This window comes from Cupressus sempervirens, chromosome 10 (assembly GCF_028749045.1).
Source record: "Cupressus sempervirens isolate cs-2001-9-10 chromosome 10, ASM2874904v1, whole genome shotgun sequence".
Classification (NCBI taxonomy): domain Eukaryota; kingdom Viridiplantae; phylum Streptophyta; class Pinopsida; order Cupressales; family Cupressaceae; genus Cupressus; species Cupressus sempervirens.
Window position 1 is genome coordinate 821133197 of NC_143127.1, and position 19598 is coordinate 821152794.

A 19598-nucleotide genomic window follows, 5' to 3' on the forward strand; every position below is an offset into this window, starting at 1 on the left:
GTGCTATTAAGAGTAAAACCTCAAAAGAGTACCATCAAGTTTGGTAAGAATGCCAAGTTGGCCCCAAGGTATGTGGGTTGCTTTGAAATATTGGAAATTATGAACCCGGTAGCCTACAGAATTGCCCTGCCACCAACTCTTGTAAGGATGCATGACGTCTTCCATGTGTCATACCTTCAGAAATACATCACTCATCATGATTATATAATTGATTGGAACCTATTGCAAGTACAAGAACCAAGGGTGGTGGAAATAGAACCACTCAGAATACTCGAGGTGCGTAAGCTACGCTTATGAAATCGAGATGTGACTCAATGCAAGGTCCAGTGAGATCAATCTACGGAAGATAATGCTACTTGGGAAGATTACAATGAAATTTTCCAAAAATACCCCCATCTTTTCTCCAGAGCTAGAGCCTAAACTTTTACCCTTTTGTTCTTTTATTTCTATAATGATTTGAATAAATATTGTTTTTAAAATTTGTGGTGACATTCATTGGGGACGATGAAAAGATAAGAGGAAGGGCATGTTACATCCCAAATTTTGACCTAATTTAAATTTATCATAGCTGTTGAATTAAATGGATTTTCTTCAGTCATGTGAAAGAGTTAGTTAAATATAGTCGTTGTACTCTATGAAAATGTTTGTCTACTTGTTTATCGATAATGGTCATTATTCGTTTGTTACAAAGAGCCTATAAGGAAGAAAGGTAAAGTTATCATAACCAAACCTACCAAGTCATCCATTGCTATATTCACAAGAATAGCATCAAAATCTAGGAAGAAATTGAAGTTAGGTGAGGAGGATGCCGAGGAAATTATTTTCAAGAAACCTCCACCAACATTCGAAGAAAAATTAAATGAAATAGAAAGAGGAGCTGGAATGGAAAACTTCCAATCTCTTAGATATCAGACCTGGAATGCAGATGAGAAGAAGCAGATTGAGGACCTGATGATGTCAACATTGGGTAAGTGGAAGTACTCACCTAATCAGCTTGCTCTGCAAATTCCTGAGGAGCTTTTGCAAGCAATCAAACCCAAATGGGAGAATGCAAGGAAAACATCAAAAGACATATTTGAACAAACTTTGAGGCAACTCATGCCGAGTCTTAGTGAAAAAGAGGTGAAAGAATCTTTGAAGAAGAATGAAGAAAAGCTCACTCTTAAGTTCAACACATGTCTTGTGCTAATGAAAGACATTGAATCTGTGGTAAAATCTGCTACTACCACATGGAAAAACATTTACAACCTGCATCAACTAAGTGATTTTGTTGTTCATGTTAGTGATAAAGATGATGAAGATGACAAGGATGATGATAATAATGAAGAAGATGTGGAAACTGGAGATGTAAATCTAGATAATGAAGAGGAAGAACAGGAAGCTACAGAGGAGAATCTCCTTGAGATTTAGAGCATTGAGGAAATTGACACAGAGAAGATTGCAGCAACCGTAATGGCCTCATTTCCTCACTCTTCAAGCAAAACTTTAATGCCATCAAGCTCAAAGAAAGCTTCTACCAAGTTGGGTGTGGCAACCCCCACAACACCAAGCACCCAACCAATCTTTGCACCTATTCAACTGAGTACTATATTGACTAATGTGATCAGCACTTCATCTACTGAGTAGCTAGTGCCTCCATCATCATCAGATTTGACAATGCAACAACAATGTGTTTTTACTATCAGTTCAATATCCACTTTTGTTGCTAACCCCTCAATTTCTACTATTGTCTCTATTCCACACTCAGTTAGTACAAGGACAGTTCAGATCAAGTCTCAACCGAGTACTAAAGTTTCACTCAAAGATAACGGTAAAGAAGAAGATACTGATCTTGATGAGGATATAATTATCCGGAATTGGAATATCTCTACTCTAAATCCTGATCAAATGAACATCATGGGTGAACTACTGCAAAAGAGAGCTAAGCAACAAAAGCTTAGAGAAGAAAAGAGCAAGGAAATCCAAGTGCTTGAAGATGTAAAGAACATACTTGTAGATGCGCTAAGTATTGAGGTTGATAGTACACAACCTATTTTGGATCAGTTAGCAGAAGTTGTTCAGAAATTCAGTAAAGATCTGATGGGACAAGAAAAGTTGCTACAAAGAGCGAAGAGAAAATTTGAAAACAAGGTATTGGAACAAGTAGCGCAAAAAATTGCAATCAATCAAGTAGAATTGTCTACTACTCTCAGTTCATTGGAGACATCTACAAATAATGTAACTTCATTATTTAGTAAGTTGTATGATACATCTATCTTCACCCAAGGAATCAAAGAATAATTATCTTAGATGAAGACTTGAACGCACGTGCACATCAATTGTCACTTGACCTGAGCTATAGTTTTGCTCACTACTCAAGATCAAATTTCTGACAAATTTGCGAGCAGAATTATTAAGAGAAGAAGCCAAGATTAAGACAACACTTGTAGACATCCAAGGCATGATTCTTCCAAACATGGATGCATTGCAAAAGCACATTGCACATGCCAAAACTCTCATCCATGACAATAACTTCTCCATAGTTGATCACACGGAGTTATGAGTAGAATTGCATATTGCATTTCATGCAAGCAAGGTGTTACATAAAATTGGGACAAGACAATGGCATTAATTTTGAAGGTACATTCTAACTTTTTGTCACATTTTGGCATTACCATGTAGCATACACCTTTGGCATTTATGTCAAAAAGGGGGAGAAGTATAATATGAAATATATATATATATAAAGAAGAAGAAGTATATAAGATGAATGTATATATGAAGAGTACTGGAATAAGTATAACATGAGATATATGTATGGGGGAGCAACGTAGTATTATACAAATACATGTACAGATAATCAAAAAACATCCTTTACAAAAGCAAATTTTGAAAAATCTCAAAAATAGAGTATGATTACTGAGTTGTAGATACAAAAAGGCGATAAAGAATGTTTTGGACTTGAAATTTTGAGAATTCAGTTTTGGATTGATAAGTGTTTTTGTCAGTAATGCCAAGGGGGAGATTGCTAACATTATGGTCAAAGTTTTTTTATTAGTGACTCGCACTTAGTCAATTGGTTAAGTTGCTACCAAGCTTATCTTGCAGTTTGCAATGTTAACCAAGTAATCTAGGTACTACCGAGTTCTACAGCTACAATCGAGTTCAAGAATCAATATGCAGTTCATGCTGAGCAATATTTACCGAGTTGATCAGTGACAGTGCTAACCGAGCTTCACAGTATTAACCAAGTTGCACAGTGTCAACCATGGTCTCCACTATCTACCGACCTTACAGTATTAGTGATGTGAATCCAATGTTGACCGAGTCAAGGAGTGTCAACCAAGTGATTCAGTTTATACCGAGCTCGAAGTGTTAGTGTTGACTGAGTCAAGGAGTGTTGACCGAGTCAAGGAGTGTCAACCAAGTGATTTAGTTTATATGCCGAGTTTCGCAGTAGTCACCGAGTCACGCAAGTGCTGACCAAGTTCAGGCTACTTGGAAGTGATTAGTATGAGCTTCTACGTCTATCGAGTGCATGACGATGCCAAGTGTTCACAATGGTTGCCGTGTATCAGAACCTCACTGAGTTTGTCTTCAAAACCCGAGTGCCAGCAGTTTAGCCGACTTTGTGATCTTGATGGAAACCTATGTTGTAGCTGACTTTGATGAGTTATGATTTGGATTGATATATATGTAATGTATTCTATCACATTCAAATATGATATAGAAGAAAGTATGATGCAAATATAGAGAGTTGAAGTGTGAATTGTAAAGGCTTTGAAGTGTGAATTGTAAAGGCTACAAGCAGTATAACGGACAGCAAAGAGTTATCTATCACAGCAAGGTGATTGTTACATTTCAAAAGAATCTCAACTAGCAAATCAGAGTCACAGATCAAAGATCAGCCACTGGTTCATCCTAACAGGTGTATCAGCTAAATTATTTAACCGAGTAGACTTAACAATCTTTATCAAATCTCTTTACCAAGTGCATACTTCATTGTATGTTTTGTAAATCCTTTCACAAGATGGACCTAATAGTCCTCATTGTTCCTAACAGGGCAGATCATCAAAAGTGATCAATTGTAAATCTTAACCAACCAACTTTATATTGCAATACTAAAGTTTGTGGGTATCATGCCCACCCCAGTTTTATTTTCTATTTGGAAGGTTTCTAGGTCACCATATCTTGTGTCAAAGTATTATGAATGTTTTATTGCTTTCATTCTTTCATGCAATTAGATCAGAATATTATATGAAGGATTAATTGGTAAATTAAGTTAAAGTTTTATAGGTTCCTAATTCACCCCTCCCCTCTCAGTAACCTAGCCTACCTCACATTTCCAACACTTACCAACTAAAAATATGCAGCTTTAGCATATGTAAGACTTATGTCACTGCACATTGTAAGTTAGATTAAATAATAATAAACAAATAAATCTTGAGCATGCACAAAAAAATTTTACATGTGTACTTTTGCTCCCTGAAGGTTATGATAATTGTAGTTCTTCAAAGATATATGCACCGTTCTTTCAACCAACTGAAATTAATCATATTTCACTTTAAAAGGATTTTAACCAACACTATAATTCCATATTCCAAGATCTATTTATATAATAAGTCTGTAGACGAAAATTGCTTTGTGGCAATTGCTTGTTATCTGGTCAGCCCCAAAAAGTCTTAACCCACACTATTATTCAATGTTGTTCTGTAGATTGTCATATTAATTGAAGTTTATATAATAACTAAAGGACTTCAAATTAAAGAATAGATATATGCCCAAAATGTGTGTCATACAGGGCATACACAAGACGGTACCAACTCTCCTGTGTAAACATTAACCAATTGGGATTGAATCTTTGCCTGCCATGCCAATTATATATATATTACTATTAGTAACAGGTGGCAATCAAAAAGGTTGGGTGGTAGGTAATTGAAATGACGTCATCAAGGGAAAGGATGACACTTTTATACTATAATTCACATATTAAGAACTAACCTCTACTATGGTCACAAGGTATTTAGTGAAGGAATATAAATTATATAATGATGATACAATAATCTCCATTGCATTCATTTTTTCATTACATCCTAAGAATACGTTGTCGATATGTAGAGTTTAAAGAATAAAGCTGCAAAATAAAGGAGAAAGGAAGGAGGAGAGTGATGTAAGTATCAATGTAGAAATTTCGAACAGTTTTTAATAAGGTAAAAATTGTTTTAGAGAAATGAAGTATGGATTTGCAGTTATAATGTATTTCTTTTAAATAAGAAGAAATCAGCGTTTGTAAGGTATTGATTGAGCCTGCATCATGGGAACTGGGATCTACTTTGATTGAATATGGAATTATTCTTTTATGCATCAAAATTGACAATTTAAAAGAAACAAACCAAATAGCAAAATGTTGGAGACTATTTCAGCCCACTGTTATGCAGTTTGTGCTCAATTTATTTTCCTACAACAAAAGATGGATAGGTTGCACAATCAAACACCTAATGCCTTAACACAGAAGAAAAATGTTGAACAAGATATTCTTTCTAGTATTTCCACACAACAAGCAAGTGAAAAACACATTGTGAAAGATAGTGGCTCAGAAAATAAACAAGGGAAAATGTAGTCTTGGTTATATAAGGGTTTTGCTGGGTCTTATGTCCCTTTAAGTATTTGAAACCTATCAAATATGTCTCTAAAGAACTTCTGAATTCATGTCAATTAAAAGCTTCCTCTACCAATTTTTAATATGGTTCAACCAAAATCATGTTCTTATTGTGGTCATCATGGTCATGTATCAATTTCTTGTTTTGATCTAAATCTCTATTAGCATGAAAAGATTTCCACAATCCATCATTTAAATCGATACAGCTTTTTATGGATGCAAAAATAATGCACACAATTAAATGCAAAAAAAAACTGCATCGATCTAAATCCCTATTCTTTAGGTGGTCAACATTTCATTGTTTTTAAAAAAAAGTGCAAAATACTGTCTTATGTAATTCTCAACCTTTGTTTGAAACAATCTCAGGGGAAACATTAAGTGCTTCTTCAGATTCTTTAGTTGTCACATCTTTGATAGACATGGCACCAAATGCTCCAAATAAGGGTATGTTGAGTACTGTTGAAGCTACAATTAGTAATGAAAATGATGTTGATAATGTTGTTGACAATGACAATGACATTAATAGTGATGCTGGTGATAACAAGCTTTTTGGTGATGATAATATTGATGATAATTAGTGATTCCTATTATGCTTGGAATGCCTTTGATTTGAATTTTCATGATTTACCCTAATGATGTTGATGCAGTTGTTGTAGTGTGTTTTCCTTACACAAAGGACATTTGTTGGCATTGTTGGTTTATTTCCGACTTTGCTTAAGTTGCTGTGGCAATAGCTTTGGACATTGTTTGATCCTTTCTATTGCAGATTTGTGGATAGACCACAGGACTGGTCCCAGGATTATTGAGATCCAATTTGATTAAGATCTTGAGATTGCAAGTTGCAGAGTTCTAGACAGTGCAGACAGAGATAGATGACAATGCATGGCCATGATTTGGAGTGAGCACCAACGATGATAGCGACTTACGATGGTCAACTTTAGTTTGATCATCTCTGATTGGAGTGAGTGTCAAGACAGTGACTCATGATGGTTGATTGTTTAATATTCACTAGGTTGCATGGGTACACCTACCCACACTTCTAGGATGCGTACCCAAGGACCGGGTACACATACCCCAAGTATGTAGTACTCAGTGGTGAGCATCATAGCTAAGGGCCTTGATTAAGATTTCTGATTTTCGTTTTAGTATTTTGTTTGCGTATCAGCTTGTTGTTTATCGAGCTTAATTCAATACGTAATCAGTTTGAAATGTTGATACAATACAGATTAAAAGTAAACTTTATCAGTGTTCAAAAGTAAGAAATTTATCATTTACAATATGTCATTGTTATATGATTTTTCTTGTTCATGTTTAAAGCTCCCTTCTCTGTTATGCATCTAAACATTTATCTAATACTATTATTACAAACATATTGCTAATCTAAAACTGAAAACATACATTACATCTCCAAACTTTATTACTGTTCTTGTTTTCAAAAACCATTGTTATGACTCATATTTTCAGATTCTCTACAAATATTAAATTATATTTTTTTAAAGTTTGACATACCCAAGTACCACTATCCCCTATTTTGAAAAATAGTTGTACAAGTATTGTTATCGGTATGGCAGTACCCTAAGTACCCAAGTACCCCTGTCCCAGTGCAACCTTGATTATTCATAGTTGATTGCAGAATGGCTGCACCAATGATTGGAGAATGCAGATTCAACATTTTTTGGAGATATCCAGGGAGAGGCCCTAAGTCTAGATAGTTAGCAAATATTTTGGAGATTTCTTCAAAATGTCCATTAATTTATGCAATTAATCAGTTGTTACAGGTAGTTGTAGATTTCAGTTATATTTTCAAATCCATATCAATAATGCATTCTCAGTATGTAATGGGAAACTGAATGAATGGAGATAATCAAATCAGCATTTTACATTCTATATTCCTTCGTATTGTTAAATGAATATTTCACTCATTTCATTGACTGCAACTGAAACTTCAAACTATTCATGATTAGACCTGAAAATGATATCAAGAAGTTCTGCTTAGTTCCTAGTACAGTGTTGATGGCACTTTACACCCAAGCTTAGGATTATTTAATCTCCATATGTCATGAGGTATCATTGACCTAAGGAAAACTATTACAGATTACCCAAATGTTGCATGCCAATCATATTAGAAGCTCCCTAAGTAAACGACAAACTCGATAGCTGTCTCATCACAAAATTTCAGTTTCATACAAAAGAAGAAAATTTAACGAGACTGCTATTATTGCAGTGGAAGTTTCTGTTCCTGTTATTATGAGCTTGGAAGTGTTACAACTTGGGCAGTTTAAAGTTGATCAGAATTCAGTTTATCTATTAAAATGTCACTAACACTAGGTGAAGAACCAGATCAAAGTGGGATTGGTCAGCCTTCCATTCTCCATTCCTCAAAGCCCACACAAGACCAAAACCAAACTTACAAGAAGGCCAAACAAATTAGCTATTAACATGAGATGAATTGTTCTTGATTCTGCACAGAGGGAAGATGCTTACAATTAAAACCTAAGATACCGGTGCATTCAAGAAATCAATCGATGACAGTTCTGGTGCGTTAGGATGCTCGGATGTGTTTGGATGCTGCAATGATTCGCACGGGAAGCTCATCCAGTGTCTGTGGATGCGCACTGGATGCATCCGAGAGCATCCCAAAAGAACCCAAACAACAGTCAAGTGCATTTGGAGAGCATCCGGACTATTTCAATGCCCAATCACTTAGGTGACTTTGAAAAACATGTGTTTAATTGATTTTTTTAATTATATTTTTGCTCCTTTTTGCCTCAAAAGCCTAAAATGGCACTAAAAAAGGCCATTCATTGCTCATTCTTCTCATTTTGTTTGCAATTGAGCTCTCTTCTCAGTTGGTCTCCATTTTGGCATTTTGAAAGCAAGGTCATTATTTTTTAAGAGGATCATTTGTAGGGAGGACCATCCACAATGAGCAAAGAGAATGTACCCACCGATCATGTTGCCTTCTCCAAACATCCATTCTTGCAAGTGGGAGAGGAAGATAAAGAAGTAGAAGTTATTACCCACAAAAGAAGTCCGTTGGATGATGTAGATGTCAAACCTTGGAAATCTCAAGAGGCTAACTCACTCAACTGAGATGCATCAAGGGACCAATACACCAGTTGGGTGAATATCTAAACTAATATACATCCTCCAGATCCTTACTCTTGTCTTACCTTGAATTCAAACAATCAACTGATTTTTGGTTACATTAATTGTAACTTCTAACCTGGCACATCCCAGATGATCCTATAGGCTGAATTCTACTTATAGGGGAAAAACTTGGGAAATGTTTAGAACTCATGAACTAAGCTGAGAGATGTTAATAAGGACACCATAATAACATGTTAGAGCCATCAATACAGACCTACAACTTTGTAAATGCATGTGTAGCTTTCTAGTTGCTTGGGTTAGTAATAGTCTTATGAAACTGGTGTTCTACCTCTATGTCAAGGAAGAATTTAGAGAAACTAAGAACTGTTTAGAGTACACTTTTCGGACTTCTTTAAGACTTGTAAGCCTCGAGATCCCAGCATGATGCAACAAGAATCCAAGGGTACCCCTGTTGGAGGTAATCCGGATCCCTGCAAATAATCACATAACGGAAACACACTAACAAAGCAAGATCTGATAACAAATCACAATACTTTATTCATAAATATCATTGTTTACATGCAATATGCCCCGCTGTAAGGCCTTCTGGGTTAAAGCCAAATACAATAGCAATTACAAAACAATTCTGCAAGATCCCCGAAGATCCCACTCCACACTAATCTTAGCCAATCCAGATCTACATTCTGGAAGTCACAAGCCCACCAAGCAATCTCCTAGTTTTCCAAGCCACAAGTACTAGCCCTTCTCAAAGTTCACTCCTACACTTCATCCTCTTCTCCAAGCTAGATGAAATCATAATCATGACTTAAGACTCCACAAAACCCATTTACTTATACCCAACTAAGCCATAGGTCGGCCTAGTCCATTACAATTAAAATAAACCCTTACATTAAATGTTTACATAAGCCACAAGTCGACTGCAACACAAATTAAATACTCAGACATAAATTAAATGCCAAAAGTCAGCTCACAGACAACTCGACACCACACAGACCAAGACCAAATCGAGTGTCAAAGAAACCAAGCCAAGCATCAGCATTCCACCAGACATAACCGAGTTCCTGGTGCAAACCGAGCTCCCAGTGCATGTCGAGCTCCCAGTGCATACCAAGCACCACAGTGAATGCTGAGAAACAATATATGTCGAGCTCCTTCAGCGACCAAGAACCTTCAATGACCGAGCTACTTGGCCAAAACTACACCAAATAACCACCGAGCACGACTCCTTTGGTGACTGAGTCCACAACTTCAAGCCAAAATCCCTCCAAAATGCAAGATTGCCAACAAGCCCAAGATGCTCTTGCATCAGACACCCCAGGTTCGAAAAGATGTTCTCAGTGGTTGGAAGAACATCTTCTAGAATTCAGCACATAAATCCCAAATTGATTCTTCACATACATATCCTCCAAGTCATCAACTTGTACACTCTTTCCCTTGCTCTTCTTATGCTTCTTCACATCCATCCTCGATGTTCCACATGTCTATTTTCCATGCCAATCTCCAATCCTTTCAGAATCCTTCAACTCAACGCGGCTGCCAATACTCAGGTTCCTCCTACCAAGCTCTTCATTATGCAAAGGAATCAGGGAATGCTTCCTGCCACCTTTCTCAACTGGTAAACATATTCTTGACACAATCATGCACAACCCTGCAATCATACTACCAAGGTCTAGCCAGCAACACATGACAATTGTTCATGTCTACAATATCACACAACACTTGATCCTTATACTGCCCAATCTGGAAATCAACAAGGCACTGCCCCCTTACTTCCAAAGCATGCTCACCTTGCAACCAGCCAACCAGCCAATCCTATAAGGAAAATGATGTCTCACTCTCTTCAAACCAAGTTTCTGAACCATCTCCTCAGCAACAAGGTTGTCTGACTCTATACTACCACTATCCACAATCACATTGCAAACTTTTCCACCAAACTTACAATGAGTCCTAAACAAACTAGTTCTCTAACAAGAATCCAGTGTCCTCTGACCAACCAGTACTTGCCGAGCCAGTAAACTTTCGCCTTGCTCAGGTTGACTCTCATGGTTTTCACCATAGTTTGCAAACTCGGACTTAGAGAGTACTCAGGAAGCCCAAAATTTTCAACTCAGCAAAAACTCTTCATATACTTGACAAAAACTCGAGAAAAACTCGACAACTCGATAAGTACTAAAATTTAAAATCTCTTAAAGAAACATATATTCTTTGTAGAATTCAATTACAAATTTGTATTGAATTCTAAATTGACATCTCAATAGAGAAAACACATAGTTTTATGGCAGTAAAATCATGTGAAAAATGCATCTTATCTAGTGTTTTCCTTGCATCGACATTTTTACCTACGTTGTTTTACATCTATAAATATGCGAGTTAAAGTTGAGAGTACTCGCCCAGCAAAAAAAAATGAGAGTACTCGCAGAGTTTGCAAACTATTGTTTTCACCCTCATTCACAACAACAACTCTCCTACCATGAGGACATTCAAAAGATCCATGCCCTTCTTCACCACATCTATAGCAATTATCTCTGAACTCACCTCCACCTGTCCTCCTTTTCTGATCAATAGATTTTGCTTCATCTTTGTACTTGGTTTAGTTTTTGTCGAGCTATCCTACTTCTCCTTTCCTCTAGCATTGCCTTGACTTTTCCTCTTCAACTTATCTTCTTCCTTCAAGGTATATTGATAAGCATCCTCAACCGTATCAATCTTCAACATACCAACCTCATCTTGGATATTAAATCTCAAACCATTAATATACCAAGCTACCTTCTCCTTTGACAATTCTCTATGCCCAAACCGAATAGTCAACTTGTAGAACTCCTCGGTATAATCTTTCACAAACATATCTTTCTGTTTCAGATTCTACAACCTCCTAAACAACTCAAGTTCATAATCAACAAGAATGAACTTAGCCTTCAACTTAGTTACCATCAACCTCCATCTAGTGATCTTCATTTCACCTTCCTCTTCTCTATCTCTTTGCAGTTCTTTCCACCAAAGAGCAACATGTCCTTTCAACTTAATTTGTGCCAACCTTACTCTGAGTGGATCTTCAATATCCTCAAGCTCAAAGTAGTCTTCCAATTCACCAACCCAATCAATCAGGTCTTCAAGATTCAAAGTACATGAGAAATTAGAAACCTCCATCAACTTTAACTGAGATCCAAGTCTAGCAAATTGATCAGCCCTAGTTCCAATAGGTCTCTCACCATGATCAATTTTGTCCTCACCACTCAATCCAACAACTTCCTCATAACTACCTTCAATACCCACATGCTGAGGTACACCACCTAAAGCACTCACAATTTCAGCGATCATGTCACTCTTCATCAACACCATTTGAGATCTTAAACTAGCTTTAACCTCCTCCATTTCAGATCTAAAATATGCTTTAACCTTCTTTGAGATCCTTTCTTCCACAGCGTCACTAAGATCACCAATCGCTCTAGGGTCCAATCTTCTTGGAGGCATCTTCCAAGATCCTTTGCAAACCCTTTACAACAAATCCACAAATCTAAAAGATCAATCAACTCCACAAAATCAACCTTCTCCAACCCAAGATCCTAGTGCAAACTGCCTCAACTTTGGTGATCTATCTACACGCTTAGGAACAACTGTTGCTCTAGTACCACCTGATGCAACCAGAATCCAAGGGTACCCCTCCTGGAGGTAATCCAAATCCCTACAAATAACAACACAATGAAAACACAACAACAAAGCAAGATCTAATACCAAATCACAATACTTTATTCATAAATATAACTATTTACATGCAATATGCCCGGTTGTAAGGCCTTCCGAGTTAGGGCTAAATACAGCACCAATTACAAAACAGTTTTGCAAGATCCCCGAAGATCCCACTCCACACTAATTTCAGCCAGTCTAGATCTACACCCTGGAAGAAAACCCTAAGGAAATCTCAACTTGTGCTCCCAAGCCCACCAAGAAATTTCCTAGTTTTCCAAGCCACGACTACTAGCCCTTCTCAAAGTTCGTTCCTACACTTCATCCTCTTCTCCAAGCTAGATGAAATCATAATCATGACTTAATACTCCACAAAATCTCTTTACTTATACCCAACTAAGCCACAGGTCGGCCTAGTCCATTACAAATTAAGAAAACCCTTACATTAAATGTTTGCATAAGCCACAAGTCGACTGCAACACAAATTAAATACCCATACATAAATTAAATGCCAAAAGTCGGATCATAGACAACTCAGCACCATAGAGACAGAGATCAAACCGAGTGTCAAAGAAACCAAGCCAAGCATCAATATTCCACCAGACATAACCGAGTTCCCAGTGCAAATCGAGCTCCCAGTGCATGCCGAACTCCTAATGCATGTCGAGCACCATGGTGAATGTCGAGAAACAATATATGCCAAGCTCCTTCAATGACCGAGGCCCTTCAATGATTGAGCTCGTCGGCCTAAACTACACTCAATAACGACCGAGCACCACTCCTTTGGTGACCGAGTCCACAACTTCAAGCCAAAATCCCTCCAACATGCAGGATTGCCAGCAAGCCCAGGATGCTCCTACATCACAACACCCTCAATTTTTTAGACCTGGCACTCAAATTAGCCTTCCTATTTCTGATTTTCTCAGTTTTCTCTTAAATTCCCCAAATGACCATACAAACAAATTATAGATTGGGATACCCTTTTCATGGTTATTAAGACCCCAAAGTATCAAATTCTCAACCTAAAGGATGATATGACTATTCACACCATTTGTATGTGTTTCACAAGGGTTAAAACAACTTGGTTAATGAAGGAAGTGCTAGTTATACGCATGATCTTCACTACTGAGTCCTAACCAATCGGATCGTCTTATGTATCCTATAAAACTCCCAAATCCCGACCTTCAACTTCTAAAACACCTTGACTTAAAAGATATGTCACTAATTTCACAAATTTCCTAGGTGGACCCATAGAGATGTCCACCTAGAGCATCAATTTTCTGTCTTCTACCTACATGGCTGCAAAAACAATTACAAAATCCTAAAATACATCCTACTACCTTGATTCTCTCCAACGACCATCTCCAAGGACCATGGCTGGGCACACTTGGGAGATCAAGTTGTTAACATATTTTGAACAAAACCCTTGCTACAGGTTGAATCTAGACCTGTTGTGACCAAAATCAGAATAACTTTCAGCTCCTTTTACTTAAAAGCTAAGTTACCATAGTCGCTCAAAAACCAGGAAATTCGACATTCAATTTACTCAAATTCGAAGTCGGTTCGAAAACGTTACAAATTCACTGGTTACCATCAAAATTCCCCGTGAATTCGTAGTTTTGAACCCTGGTCGAATTCGAAGGAATTTTGAGCGAATTTGGTTGCCATCTGAGGACCCTAGGAGGAATGTGAAACGAATTTGGGTGAATTTCAAGGCTACGACATCTTACTGACTTGTCAACTTAGTTTTAGGTATCGATTTACATATAAAAACCTAAAACGACAATGTTTGGAATTTTTCCATATTGCAACCCACGTTTGGCAACGACAATTTGAGATTTTTGGCAGCAACAATCTGGATGCGTATGTTTGTTGATGGCTTGGTCCGGTCCCTGTTGGAAGGAGCTCGTCCCCGTTTATTGGCTTGGTCAAGATATTATTTGATGGTTTTTTATGATACACTGATATTTGATCATATATGAGTCTATGACTGATTACTCATTAGTATTGTTGACATTAGTGGTTTAAAATTTTTGATCCGAAACATTCATATGGTGTATTTTGACATTTTGTCATGCCATTCGAGCAAAATTGTTAATATATGTGCTGGTGTATTTTGCTAAATTGCTTTATATTAGCATATAGTGGTGTATGAATTGCAGCATATTTTTACATATATATATAGATATATATATATAGATATATATATATATATATATATATATATATATATATATATATATATATATATATATATAATTATTTTTAAAATTCTTGTACGGACGAACCCAAAATGAACCCAAACCCAGCCCAAATTTATTTTGAGTGAATTTCAAACCCGAATGTTGAACCTGCATTCGAACCAGAATGCAAACCAGCAACTTAGCTTAGAAGTACCAAACCACTTCTAAATGAAAGCTAACAATATTACCTATGACATGCATGCAATTTCCTGCAATAAAGCAACAATACATATTCGTACAATGGCCTGCAACAACAGAAAATACAGAAAAAACAATGAAAATTGAGTGTTTTGTTCTCCAAACTTGATCTTACAGCCATGGACCTCATTTTTTTGAGGGTTTCAACTACGAAATGTCCAAGAGAGTACCAGATGTTCTTGGATCAGTTCCATTGAGTTCTTTCACAAAAGACAAATACTTTTGCAAAGTTGCCCACAAGTTGCATAAAAACAATCATGCAAGATTCTCCTTTTTGGCAACTTTGATGACATGTTGCACTTAACATCAGCTTTTTTTTATTGCTTTCATGCTCTTTCCAAGCTTAGAATGACGCCTTCCTCCAGAGACATAACAAAAATTTAAAACATAAATAAAAAAATAAAGAAGTCCCAAGTGGCTAAAGATAAGGTGAGCTTATAGGGATTCCACCTTGTCTTTGCCACCACACATAGGATTTTACTGAAAACCAAAACACACTAGTAAAACAACTTCACACACCTAAAACAAAATGTTTTAAATGTATTTTTGATGCTTTATATGCTCTGATTTAGAATTTCATCCTTGGCTTAAACCTGGTCCTCAGCTTGTGTCCTTGCACCATTGGATCAAGCATTCAAAATGGAGGCAAGAAAGCTTTCTGATGAAGCAATTGCAAGTTGACTTTATGCCAATAGTCTTCCTTTCAATTTAGTAAGATCGCCATATTTGAAGAAAATGTTCACAGTCATCCTTAAAGCGCTAGCTGATTACACTAGTCCTGGGTTTGAAAAGCTACGTACTACTCTTTTGCAAAAAGAAAAGATTTCTATAGACAAAGCTCTTCAACCAATTAGCACTTATTGGAAAACTTTCGGTATAACTATTGTGTCTAATGGATGGAAAGATACAAGAAACCGACCATGGACCAATGTGATTGCAATGTCCCCCAAAGGGGCAATGTTTTTGAGGGCGGTTGATTGTGAAGGAGAAGTTAAGGATTCACAATTTGTTTCTAAAATTCTCATTGAGGCAATAGAGATGGTGGGCAGTGAGAATGTGGTCCAAGTGGTCACAAATAATGCCAAAAATTGTAGGGGTGCAAGTGCTTTGGTTGAGTCTCGATATGACCATATTTTTTGGACATCATGCACCATACACTCTCTCAACTTGGTCTTGCAACAAATTGGCACCCAAATAGATTAGGTGAAGCAAATATACCAATAGGGAGAGGAGATACAATGTTTGTGACAAACCATCACATGTCAAAATCCATATTTAGATCATTCTCCAAGTTGGAGTTGTTGAAGGTAAATTTAAAATTGTAATTTACTAATTAGTTTCATTTATTTATTTATTTTGAATAAGTTTTATATTCATGTTCAATTACCAAATTATTACTTTTTTATAACTTTTTTTTATATTTGTTGTCATATTTTTAACTTGCTTAGGTTGTTGAGACTAAATTTGCATCTCATACTGTTGTTATGAGATGACTCCTCAAGGTGCAAGTGGCATTGAGCTAAATGGTTATTTCTAGCCAATGGGGATGTACGGAAGGCTTTAAATTCAAAGAGAACCCTAAAGGTCAAGGGTTTGGTCTTGGATGACGCTTGGTGGGCTTGTATGTGATTTGTATTGGATTTCACCAAGCCTATCATGACTAAGCTATGCTTTGCTGATACAAATGCACCTTACTTGAGGGATGTGTATGATGGCATGGACACCATGGTAGAAAAGGTAAAGCTTTCCATTAAAGTACATTAGAATAACCCCACAGACTGTGAAGCCTTGTGCAATAAGGTGGAGGCAATCATTCATCATCGTTGGGCAAAGATGACTACCCCTTTGCACCTCCTTGCATACGCCTTATCTCCAAGGTACTATAGCCAGAAAGTACTTGCTATGTTGGATAGAGTTGTACCATATGCAAATGAAGAAATTGCTACTGAGTGCTACAATGCATTTGCAAGACTCTTCCCAGACAATGAAATGCACAAATAGGTGAGGCTAGAACTTGGCTTATTTGCTTCAAGATCAAAACTTACTCCATATGCAATAAAGAACCAAAATGACATGGCAGTACATGCATGGTCAACCATTCAAGAATATACAACCTCTTGCAATCAAGATCCTCTCACAAGTAAGTTCCCATTTATTTTTGTTTAACATTTGTATTCTTCAATTTAGTGTTTAACATTCTTTAATTTTCTTTTCATTTGTATGCTTAATTTTATGAACAATATCCAGGTTGCAAGCTCTTCTACTGCTGAACAGAATTGGAGTACATACTCCTATATCCATTCAATGAAGCGCAACTGGTGGGTTCAAAGAAAGCTGAGGACTTGGTTTATATACATACCAACTTGCGTCTTTTGTCAGATAAGGAGGATGAATACAAGGAAGGGTCAACCAAGCTTTGGGATGTAACCCCTGAATGTGCAAACTTGGATGCAGCATTTTAGGATCTTAGTATAATGACAAATGATGATGTTGATAACATAAGGGCACGTGCATCTAGCAAAAGTGAACCATGTTTGGTTCAAATGAACTTGCAAGTCTTGCAGCAAAAGGAGACGATGAGAATGTGGATTTTTTTGAGAACCCTTATGATTTTGATTGACTGAATTTGATTTGTGAATCTTGAACCTTGACTCTTGATTGATCAACATTGAATCATGAACTATGTTTTGATTTTGAATTCAAAATGCATTAGAATCTTGAACTTGAATAATTTACTACATAGTTACTAGTATTACTGTTATTTCAATTTGAACTATCAATGGTGAAGTATCATGCAATGGAATGGTTTATTTTTCTTTGCACACACACACACATGCATGCATATATATATATATATATATATATATATATATATATATAGAGAGAGAGAGAGAGAGAGAGAGAGAGAGAGACCCAAATGCATCTAAAATCCCCCAAAAATAGATTTGCACATCCACGCATCGGCACCCCGCACCCGCATCAGCATCAAAGATTCAAAACCAACATTTGTAACTTAGTTTAAAACTCTATATAAGAAACCCTAATGGAAACATGATGGAAACATACTTTAAGAGAGCAAGAAAGTGTTCTAGGCTTGAGACTATACCACGAGCTTATGGCACATTTTATGGGCTGGTACCATTTGTGTGCAAAATCATTGTTCTGCAAACTAGGTAGACAAGTTGTGTTCCAACATAAGACCTTGCCCTATTCATAGAACTAAACAATGTTTAAGTTCAACTTGACAGAGAACCCTAGATCCCTAAAAACTAAACTAATTAAAAAATTACAATGCGTTCGATGATATAATATGGAGTTAAGAGTTCAAAATTTGTTAGGATGTGGCCTAGCATTAAGGTTGGGCTCTTGCTCCCATGTTCCTGGAAGACCAAAACCCACTACTTTCCCCTTCTGATAATTCAGAAGAAAAGGGATATTCATATATTCTGTATTCACCTAATGATGAAGCCGTGTGTACTTAGCAGGTGTGGTCACATTGAACACGTGAGGAATGAAAATTGTTATAAATATCGAATAAACACCTTCTGTTGCTCATAAAATGAAGTCTCAGGCACCAACTTGGTATCTACCTTGGTGATGTCCTTGAAAGCCACCTTAATTAGTTTTATTGAAGTGTTGGCAATCTAAATCACAAATATGCTCTCGTTTTAAACAGAATTGGGAATCTTGAAGTAGCTTTATACTCCAATTTACGTAATTTTGTCTTTGGCAGAAACTGCGGTGGAATTTAGCTCAAAAAACCCACTATAGTTTATGGATTTCATCATACTGTCATTAGGGACCAGGCTTTTAAATCTATCTTTTTAAGTACTTGCACGTCCAAGATAAAGAAACGCTAACAAATTGCAGTGAAAAGCCTTTCAATAACAAGCAAAATAAAGATTTTCTAATAGAAAGACATTAATACGTATTCGAGCATCAAAATGCGAAGTGCAAACAGAGCTCCTTTGCTAATACTTTCGGCTTGTGGGTGTCCGAGATCATACAGGTAACAGTGAAATCAAAAAGTAAGAATCGAATGTGAGACAAAATTTGGAAAATGTTTGCACCTCTAAGAGTGCCTTGTGAGATCACAGAGGCACGACTGAGAGTTGAACCCATGACCTTCGCCATACTCGATTTTTTCTACTGCTTTCACCTGCGTAAAGCTCTGGCGGGATATTTATGATGTTCTGATGTCTGTGTGGCTGTAAACTAAACGTAAAGCCTGCAATAAGATATCTGTATTTTACATAGTATTCACTGCCACTTTTAGATATCCACTCTCTTCTTTTGGACACGTAGACCACTACTCTGCCACGGTGGCATATTTTTATGCTTTTCAGTTCAATCGAATGTCTTATCTCTCACGAGAACTTAGATTTCCCCGGAGATTTTTTTTGTGCTTGCGAACTAAGGCTTCTTTTGGTTGCTGGAATATGAGTGGAATAGGAAAACGAAATTAGAATATGTTTTATATTCGCTGTTTGGTAAGCTCAATCGGAATTGGGAATAGGAAGACATATTCCAATTTTGCTCCTAAAATGAACATATGTCTATGCCAAATAATATCTATTATTGGAATAGGCCATTTCCATTCCCATTTCGATTTTTTATTAAAAAATGTTTTTTATTTTTTTTTTTTTTATTTTTTTTTTTTTTTTTAAATTTTCAAATTTTTAAAAAAAATAATAATAATAATTTTTTTTTTTCGATTTTTTTTT

The 19598-nt window shown here is 36.6% G+C and overlaps 1 protein-coding gene across 1 annotated transcript in view; it reads right to left on the bottom strand.

Moving 5' to 3' along the window:
• LOC149536469 (uncharacterized) overlaps positions 1–19120 on the bottom strand; it is a 39210-nt gene extending 20090 nt beyond the window's left edge. Inside the window, exon 1 of the mRNA XM_089805469.1 lies at positions 18945–19120. Within this exon, the coding sequence (XP_089661595.1) occupies positions 18945–19008 (64 nt within the window). The 5' untranslated portion in view covers positions 19009–19120. The remainder of the gene's footprint in view (positions 1–18944) is intronic.
• Positions 19121–19598: the final 478 nt, after the last annotated feature.